Genomic DNA, 10,193 nt, shown 5'->3' with positions numbered 1-10,193 from the left:
GCGATATCACGGTTTAAAAGATCTACACACACTTTGTTTGAGAGTGCAATAGAAGCCATTTAAAAGTGGTGTCCATGAGATATCGGTAAGATGATTAGGGTTATGACTTACAGAACTTAAATATTTACACAGACAGAAGTGATGATATTGATCATTAGCAGGACCTAAAAAGGAAGAGACATTTTCTTTACTTCAATCTAAATAATGAATTTGCCTACATATCTTCAATATTGACTTATTTTCTACAATATTAGTACACGGTAGCCAACAGAATAGCTCGTGCACGAGAAAAATGGACTCTCCAATAAGTAAACAAAGTAAAAGAAGACAAATCGTCCCATAAAAGTGAACACTTTCTCATCTGTTTGCGCGTGAAAACATTCGTGAATACCATCAAAGTTTATACTGACGATAGAAAATGCCTAGTGTGACAAACTATTATGATACAACGGGTACACAAAACCCCAAAGTTAGATGTGTCATGGTGTTAGTGTGATATACCTGTCGTGACCCCGAGACCTGCCTCCATGATAGTTTGTCAGTGGTGATAGCGACGGTCACGTGATCAAACAAATCGACAGGATTGGGAGTTCCACAAATCGGGATGTCGTAAAATATAGAGCAAATTTGTTTTACCGTAATTTTGTAATTGTTTCTATACAAAAACGTATCGGTATTCCTCTTGCATATAGCTGTACATTCATCAAAATTGAAACGAACAATTAATGAGTTATTTTCACGAAAGTAATTGCGACAGTGTTTGAAACTATCCCACAATGCAATATTTCGCAATACGTTTATGTAAAGCTTTGTTAGCTTCACCAGAAAACCTAAATAGTACCATGTATGTGTCTGGCTTCATAAATAAATTTCAAACAAACGGCAAATTTTAGGTAAAAGAACAAAAACATGTTAGGAATCTTTTAAGATGTTTTCACGATGCATTCTATGTCTTTTTCTTAAATTTAAAAGATAGAAGTTGTAAGAGAGATATTTCACGTGAAAAAGACAGGAACTATATTGAGTATTTATACCTATATAACATGGTCTCTATTTTTGATGCTAGACTGACAACCCTTTGAGAGAAGTTTCTGACGTCCAATCTTGATCTTGCTTTCTCCAAGCTGTATGTGTGTCCCCTTGTCCTTTTCTTATGATTTCTGATGAACAAATTTGCCGATGCCTAATTGTCATAAAATCCTCTCACAATCTTAAAAACCTCTACCCTATCACCACGATCACGTCTATATTTCAAAGATGGAAGGTTTGATATTTTTTTCATTCTATCCTTGTAGCAGCTTCGTGGCTGTTCTTTGTACGTTCTCCAGTAAATTAACACCCTGTATTTGGTGGGGATTCCAGATGCTTGTTCCATATTCGAGGTGAGGTCTTACCAGTGCTTTATACAGCAAACAAAATGACCTGTTATTCAGGTATGTGCTCTTCTTATCGTTCCCAGTATTCTATTTGCTTTGTCTTGCACTCTGGATGTGCTGTCTAACACTAAGCTTGTTATCCACTGTAATGCCTTACTCTTTTTCTCCTTCTGTACCTTCAGCTGACTTATACTATTAACCCTTTCGGTCTAGTCCTTATAGATATGAAGATTTGGAATATATGATCCCTTCCGATTCTCATATGGTGACATTTACCAGGGTGAAACTTCAACAGCCACCTGTCACCTTGAAGATTATCCTTATATCTTTACAGATTTATTTTCTTCCTGTTGTCACTGTACAGTTTCGCATCATCAGCAAATAACAAGGCTATTGAATTCACAATCACATCCAAGAAAACAAGAAAATATCGACATTTATATCAAGAAAATCTTGATGTTATTATTTCAAACTCTTAATCGATGATGGACGAGAGATTGTTGGAGTTCTTTGAAATGCACCATTAGTTACATTTCTCGAGTAAACTGTATGAAATAGGACTAACCCTATGTGACAGTTCTCAGGTAGTCAGAAAATTTTATAAAGGTTTGGCTGAACACTAGTCGATACTGTAATGGATTTCTTTACTGATTCTTGTGAAGATTTGGAATCTAATATAAACGTTGGAGGTCCGTATCTTCCTTTAGCATTGTGAACCAGTTAAATAGCACGTACAAGATACTAGTATAGTGTAATCACCTATGTAATGTTCATGTATCGACTTGTAGTCATGATACATTTCTATCATTCTAAAATTCAAGCCGAGATCTGGTAAGGCACAGTTGCTAGGGTTCACGAAAACAAATAATAAAACCCCGAGCTCATCACTTACTTCAACCGAGCTCTGGATTCTGGTACTTTTCCGATTCTGAATATATGTCTACGAGACATCCAAACATTTATACAGATTGTTGTCGTCAATTTTTAGAGTCACAATCCTTGGCTCAAAGAACACAATCTATGACAGCCGATCGTTTCTACTGAAATTAGACCTGGTTTAGTTTTTCAGCGAAAGGTCACAAAAACTCTCAAAACCAAATCTTATTTTAATTATTGCGTTCCTTCTGTAGACTTCTTTACACTGATATGTTTTGTACTTACAGCAGTTCAGGTCAAATGGTCAGCTGAAATTCCACACACCGAGGTAGATTAAAATTTCATTTTAATGTGTCATCACGCCGAAGTATCACGAAGCGGTATTTACTTACCCACGCCAGATCACTACGGACTAATAAAATCTTTCATTGCCATGGAGGCAGGATTTGGGATCTCCACCCGAGGGGAAAGATGATTGAGTCAGCAGACTAGAGACTTTATGTTTTCCCGGGGGCCGTGATCCCCTATTTCAAAGAGGTGAGTGATTGTTTTCTCTTACCCTCGGGTAAATTCTTTTGTTGTCACCGTGCTCGGTATAATGTCACTTACTTTACGTCATATACATTTCATCAATTCATTGAATTCCCCGTGTGAGAACTGTCCACTCTCGCACGCTAAAGATCCCTCTGTGGCTTTTCGAGAGAGAAAAAAAGATAACACCGGTCAGTAATGAATTGTCCAAGGCTATACGACTGTTTCTAAGGCATTTAACGGACTTCAAAAGCACCCTAACCTAAAACAAATCTATGTATGTTCCCAATTCTTCCGTTCAGCTTCTGGATATGTTTCAAACTGCTAGAGTTTGGATAAGCCAGCGTTAGGCCCTGGAGCCGTCTTCTAAAACTAGCATAATCAAATATTCAGCGCTTCAGACGGTTCCACACATCTGAAGGGGATGTAGGTCGCCCCCTCACGTCGCCTGAACACGTATAAGATAATAACATTCACTATAATAAACAGTTTTATTGGTATGACATTTTACTACACCTCAAACATGACGTCGTCATAGAAATAATCAACAATTGTTCAGGTTTGTAGTTTCTTTTTAATGTCGGCGATCTCTGACGGAAATATCCGACAGCATCCTCCGATCCATGTAGCACCAAGTTCCCTCCACTCAGTTACCAATGAGACCACCGGTACACACTTTTCTCTATTATAGAAGCTGAAACATATCATGTTTGATATTGTAAATTTGACAAAATATTAATACAGGTAATAATCAGTCACTAACGTAAACGACATTCGTCAGCTTTACTGTTGTCTCCCAGTCACCATGATGATAAAAGCAACAATGATCGATCCTTCCACTTGTCACATTCATTTGCTATGACCAGTCGTTTATACTTCATTGACTTCCCCGGTTTCTCTCTTATCTTGTGTAATTATCAATTAATATTATATCTACTATGGTCTTTCTATGGAGATAATTTACAAACACTTTGCTGGTTACTATTCTTGACAATTTTGTAAATAAAAGTGTTGAAATAAAGATAAATTCGCGGTACCTCATTCCTGAATAATGATATTGTTTTTTTTTAGCTTGTTCTCATTTTGGGAACGTGACATTGCTTATTTGAATTGACTAGGATTTACATGGCGGTTGTCGTTTAAGGACCAGAAGACGCTTACTCTTCCAGAACACGTGGTCTTATCATTTTGTGTTTTTTTTTATGAAGTCTCAGTGTAAATCTATCTTTTTTCCACAGTTTACCGTAGCTTTATCTGATTTGAGTTTGAATTAAGATTATGTTGACATGTTATGACTTTCTCTATTGTTTGTATAGCAATGCCTGGCCTCTTTACAACCGACACCAAACGATGGTGGCTCCCCAACACTACTCACCCTTTTCCCCTTTCCCAGTCTTCACCGCTGTTAGGTTTGACAATGATTGGTATCTGGAGATTTAGGTGCTGTATACTTTTTAGAAGCGGTGATATGTATTGAGGGTCAGTACAGTTCACACCCACAGCTTCGACGCCTTTTCGCTTAGCAACGGCCTCGATGGCGTCTGAGAAGATATCTCCGTGACAAGTGCTGCATCCGTCCTGGATGGTACACGATACATTGTACAAGATATGTATATGATTGTTATTTTATTGTATATTGTGTAAGAGCCCTTTAATTCAAATTCTGTATTGTGCTATTATCAAACTGCTTATTAAAGTAAAAACAAAAAAAAATTGGGTTGCAGGTTTACGGCAATTCTCTGGGACTAACACATAACATAACAGTTATAAGGCAGCGGTACTGGATTGGTAATACATAAAGTCAATCTCTCATTTTATACACATAACTCAACACCATACCTTACAGGTAAATGTCACCCATGCTTTGGCCTCGGGAAAGTCCTGGAGGACGTCCAGCACTGCGTCAGCCTCTTCTGTGGCCGGAATTGTCTCTATGGCAAGGATGTCTACCTTGCTGTCCAATAGAGCTTTGACACGAGGGCGATGCCATTCAGTGAGGTCCTGAGTGGAAAGATGCAACAGTTCAAATTAGTTGTCTGTATTTAACGTTTATAAGCATATTGGCCGCTGCTATTATTCTATCCAAGCTCGTAATCGGTGAAACGACTGCCAAAGAAAACAAACGAAAAATATACAAATATATTATTAAAATTACAAGAATGAAACCAGTGATTCCAAAAAGATTAGCGTCTTCTGCTTCCTAAATAACATCTGTCCTGTTAATATCTTGGTCAATCGAAGTAAGTTCTGTCGCGTTCCTAAACTGGGCACATCAACGAAACGATTGTCAACTAGAAACTAAATCTTTCCCACGATTTCATCCTCGTTCATCTGCTTTAGATACTAATGAAATATATCTTATGGTAAATGTCGAAATACACTGTATGTGTCAAGAAACAAAATGGTCGATTTTTAAAGCATAAAACCGTTAGAAATCTGATAAAACACTCCGAAAAATATATAGGAAAGTAGGAAGACTCGAGAGGGACTTCGAAGTAAACCTTTGATTATTAGCAAAATTCATGAGTTCATGGAGTCAAATAGATGCAAGCTTATGTCCCTTAAGGGTTGATGATGTAAACACAGACAGATTCAGGTTATCAAATGATCAGTTGACAAATTAGAAGCATCCACTGAGGTTTACCTCTCTAGACATTTTGTCCATGTATGCACCCGTGTACTCTGATCCGTCGTGTAGAAAGGCTCCATAGGGTCCCACGGAACCAGCCACCCAGCACTTTCTCCCTGTCATAACACAATGTAACGAACTACAAAGTTGTTAATCGTTAAAAATAAAATACCAAGGCGACTCAAAATGATATATAAATTATACCTCAGCAGTATATAGACGATTTCGTGTTTTGTTTCCTATCCCTATTTTTAACTATGTCTGCTCAGTCCTTGTCTTGTTGGCTTGTTTTCCTTACCAACCTTGCCATACCTGTCATCATTGGAATATAACTCCTCGGAGGTCCAAGATTACTTTTCTACCATAGTAAACACTAATTCTCCACAGCTAGAATACTAGTTATTATAACGATCAATAATTTTTCACAGCAGGCAAGAATTCTAAACTACGCTGGAAATAATTATTCTTAACAATCCAGCCTGAAAACCAATCTTCAGTCAGCAGACACCTATGTCAAAACCACACTCAATAATCTGCGGGTATGACAAACGATTTCTGTTTGAGAAACGGATTTGGGTTCTTTACGTTTTTTATGTTAATTCTTTTCGAAATACAAAACACTAAAAAATCGGACATTTTACAACTCATGAATGGTAAGGACACCTGTCATATTTTTATTTTGAAACATCAAATAACACAAATCCTCATAAACAATTCCTGAACGCTGCCTCGGCTTGTAATCCAACAATACATTGTTTTCTTATAGCCCTTATTTGTACGATTTCAATATATATCTACTTGCAAAATAACATCCCAAGGCATCATAATAGTAAAAAAAAAGTAATAATAATAACAAGAATATCTTGGAGATGGCTTGATATAAGATTTATAATCTTGTTGCCAGATCCATTTTCAATTTTATAATTTGTGTATGTGTATGTTGTAAATGAAAATCTGAAAATAAAATATTGTTTAAACCAAGAATATCAGTGAGACTGATGAATGCTGCCCGATAGCAATTTTGTTGGGTACAAAATTTCAACAAACGGCAATAATTATGTAATTAAGGGGTTTCGGGCCCATAATTTTAGTAAACTGCACATCATCTTACTATAACTAATGAACAGACATAGTTTCATTATCCTATCTTAAATGAAAGTAAAGTTATCTTCCAAACAAAATTAACATAGGTCAATGACTCTGTAATACAGAATTACATGCCCTGAATTAAGTACATAACACTACCGGATGACAAATGTATATACATTTTTCATTATCTTTGTTAAAATACAAGTGAAGTTATGCAATAACTGTAATTAAAGGACTGTGGGTCCTGAATCTAGTACACTGAACGTCGTCTTAATATGACTAGTGTATACATAAGTTTCATTATTTTGCTCTCGATAAAAGTAAGGTTATGCTCCTGACACGAAACTTTTACAAAGGACAATACCAATTTTCGAGGAGCATTAAGAAAGGAAATGATAAAAAAATCATTGAATAGTTCAATAATATGGGGGGAAAAGAATGGAAAAGAAAAGAAAAATCCGAAATGACTTGGAAGCTCATTTAAGATGATAAATTCATGATAATGTTTCTTGAAAAAAACAATCAAATATGTGCCACTATGGGATGTAAACGAAAATGTAACAAACATTCGTTTTTAGAGTACTCCCTCACAAATATTTTGAACGAAATCAACCACCTGATCACTCAAACATACCTGCACGTGTGCTCTCTGAAACTTCCTGCCACGCATCCCTCGCTATCTTTGTGCCTTCAGCCATCAGATGGACAGCCTCGTTCTCAGTAATGTGGAGCTCCTGACAGAAGCCAGCCACCGAAGCTTGGTATGTTGCCGTGACAACCAAATCAGATCCAGCTTCGATGAAACTACAATGACATAAAATATGTGGCATTCACAGTGTATGGACGAAAAGAAAAACTCAGTTATAATGTTGTTAAAAAGCGTTTGATCTAAGTCCATAAATAAGACTTCATCACAAGGATGTGTCTATCAACTATTACTATGGACACTTTCATTATAGTAATTTCATTTTTTTCAAAGTGACCAGTCGGTTTCAAATTATGTCGTTGACTAAACTCTTCTTTAGCATTAAAAATATCGAAAAGCTGAATGTGATTTAAAAGTGGTATGAAAGATTTCAGCATAGAACAGCTCGCCATACAGCGATCTCAAGGATCATACAGACACATGAAGAAATAGAAAGAATCTAACATAAGTTTTCACACATATGAACGTAATGGAAAGAATGCTTGGTTTTAGCGAGCTTCTGGCGAAGTAAAAAAAAAAAAAAAACATAACGAGTTTCATAATCCCATATGAAATGGAAACGCATGGAAGATTCTGTCCATCACATAACTTAGATACTTTAGTAAACATTAGTGAAAATACAATTTTGTTTTACCAATACAAAACCCATCTATGAAAGGTGACGTCACAATGCAGATGACGCCATAAATTATGACGTTACAATGGAAACGACGGAAACCTTCAGTCAATGATAGCCATATATACACATTGGGCATAATTTTACTGACAACAGCGTAGTTATTGTGTTAAAAAAATCCAACATGAAGTAAACCTACAATATGAGTAATGGAATATTCGCAAGGCGTTTTAGGAAACACGTAGAAGTCACTTACTTCTTGTGGGCTTGTTTGATAAGTTCCGGATTGGAAAGAATTAATCGAGCAGACCATAACGGGTCCTCCTAAACAAACAAGGAAACAAACAAATAAAACAATGCTTATAGTACAAGTGTCTACTATATCCTGTAGTTTTCAGGCTTAACCGATTTCGTCCAGGTAACACAACTAGCTCAGAGCATTTTACATTCTGTGCGAAAATTAAGTGGTACACATTTAATGTAAAAAAAAAAAAAAAGAAGGCTCCAGAGGGAGTCGAACCCTCGACCTCCAGTTTACTAGACTGGCGCTCTAACCAACTGAGCTATGGAGCCCTACGTTCAATCCGGCGCTTTTAAGAAGACCGTATAAATATTAGCGGAAACCAGCGTGTTTGTGCATCACTGTTGTTGTATGAATATAAATACGCACCTATCGCTCAAATCTGATCAACATTATTGATATCGATTACTAATTGCAACGTTTAAAATGCTGAGTCAATGCGCACGCATTCGACAAAACACTTACATTGATGGACGTTTCTCCCAATCGTTCAAGTTCTGTGGCCGAGCCCCCGTCGAGGATGACGACGTTGCCATTCGCCATATCTTTCTTGTTTGTTGTTGAAATCAGTTTCTCTGTAAGAAGGAATGAGGAAGGAGAGAAAACCAACGATATCTCTGAAGTCAGGCGCGTATATCTCCGTCGTTGTCAATTCAAAGAAAGACAACTCCAACTCAACAGACCTAGATTGTTGACTAATATCTTAGCCGATAAGAGCGCCTTGAACCAGGGTCGGCGATCTATGATTCTGCCAAACTAATTAGGTCTACAAGACCAAATTTTAAATAAATAATAATAATAATAAATTACTGTCATCACCTAGATTCCTGCTGTGTGGAAAACTATAAGCGTATTCAAAAGTCAACATGATTTATGATCATTTAAATTATATTGTACACAATCAAAAGTGAAGCCTTATTGCGTATAGGTTTCGTAGAAAGTTAGTCAGTATTTGCTTTCAAAACAGCTACTCCTTCTGAATGCTTGAATAGCTTTCAACAACATTTGGTGTGAAACATCAATGAGAGCGGAGAATCTATTCTTAAGTTCAGAAAGTTGATTTGACCCTAGGGACCTGGGGTCAGGCGGAGTCCCAAATGGGAAAAGTAGTCCATGTTTTGCTTCAAAATGCTATATTTTCTTAATACTTAATTGATTTCAACCAAATTTGGTGTAGAACATCATTGAGAGTGGAGAATTATTCTTAAATTCCGACCCCTAGCGACTCTTTCTTAATGTTTGAATGGATTTTAACCAAAATTAGTCTAAAACACCATAGAGAGTTGGGAATCAATTTTTAATATGAATTATCTGGATACGCTTTTCAATAACCAAAAGGCCCAGAGAGATGATATTAGGCCTGTAGCATGCTAGGATGTAGGGTTAGCAACTTTGTTAATATGAATGACATTGACCCACTTTCAAGGTCACGAGTATTAAATGTGTTAAAATGTCAAAACGACTTCTTCTCAATAATCAAAAGGCCTAGGGTGCTGATATTGGACAAACTTTCAAGGTCACAAGGGTTAAATGTATTGAAATGCTTCTTCGCAATAACAGAACATGTCTTTATGAACTAACAATGTCTTCTATGTAAGTCATAGAGTAGCTGATCAATTTCCTTTAGGCCTATTTGGCCTCTTTCATATGTAGGTCTTTATATTCAGATAACCGTTAAGGCCAAGCACCTCTTGTTTCATACTAGTGTAGTGAAGATAAGCACACACATATATAGATCTTTAAAAACTAGAAGTCATAAAAATTACATGTCATCAGATAAAAACTAAAGCTATTGACGACTCAGGATTTTATTCATTTAACATGTACTTGTTATCTAACTACATATATAAATAGAGAATTTACACGGGTAGTGTGAAATGTAGCATTTGGTTCAGTGTCTTCATTTGAAAGATACATTGTATTAAACAAATTTTATTATAGATGTAGGTTACGTAATAATTTGCTTACTAGAGATATATTTTGCTGTTAGGCTTTTACTGAAAAATGCTAAAGTATCAGACAAGTAATGTGATAATGCAGAATTAGCATTTCAGTACATCTAAATTATG

The 10,193-nt window shown here is 36.4% G+C and overlaps 1 protein-coding gene and 1 non-coding gene across 2 annotated transcripts; both read right to left on the bottom strand.

The window, feature by feature from the left end:
• Positions 1 to 3,255: 3,255 nt before the first annotated feature.
• LOC132558112 (homocysteine S-methyltransferase YbgG-like) lies at positions 3,256 to 8,755 on the bottom strand. The gene is made up of 7 exons (XM_060222641.1): positions 8,590 to 8,755; positions 8,080 to 8,147; positions 7,136 to 7,305; positions 5,428 to 5,528; positions 4,623 to 4,784; positions 4,159 to 4,361; positions 3,256 to 3,477 (listed from the first exon to the last, which is right to left on the bottom strand). The coding sequence occupies exons 1-7, from the start codon at positions 8,665 to 8,667 to the stop codon at positions 3,339 to 3,341; spliced, it is 921 nt and encodes a 306-aa protein (XP_060078624.1). The 5' UTR covers positions 8,668 to 8,755; the 3' UTR covers positions 3,256 to 3,338.
• On the bottom strand, positions 8,323 to 8,396 carry Trnat-agu (transfer RNA threonine (anticodon AGU)). The gene has a single exon. It is a non-coding gene; the product is annotated as a tRNA-Thr (tRNA).
• Positions 8,756 to 10,193: the final 1,438 nt, after the last annotated feature.

This window comes from Ylistrum balloti, unplaced genomic scaffold (genome assembly GCF_031769215.1).
Source record: "Ylistrum balloti isolate Yb309-2 unplaced genomic scaffold, AGI_CSIRO_Ybal_v1 Utg370758, whole genome shotgun sequence".
Taxonomy (NCBI): Eukaryota; Metazoa; Mollusca; class Bivalvia; order Pectinida; family Pectinidae; genus Ylistrum; species Ylistrum balloti.
Note: the sequence above shows the minus strand (reverse complement) of the source record. Positions and strands in the feature narration are given on the sequence as shown.

Excerpts from the sequence above, each read along its gene's own strand:
- LOC132558112 (XM_060222641.1), bottom strand. The coding sequence starts at position 8,667 with ATGGCGAATGGCAACGTCGTCATCCTCGACGGGGGCTCGGCCACAGAA. Across the intron at positions 4,785-5,427 it reads TGGACAAAATGTCTAGAGAG|GACCTCACTGAATGGCATCG; the intron begins GTAAACCTCAGT and ends CTTTCCACTCAG. Across the intron at positions 3,478-4,158 it reads GACTGGGAAAGGGGAAAAGG|CTTCTATAATAGAGAAAAGT; the intron begins GTGAGTAGTGTT and ends GATATGTTTCAG.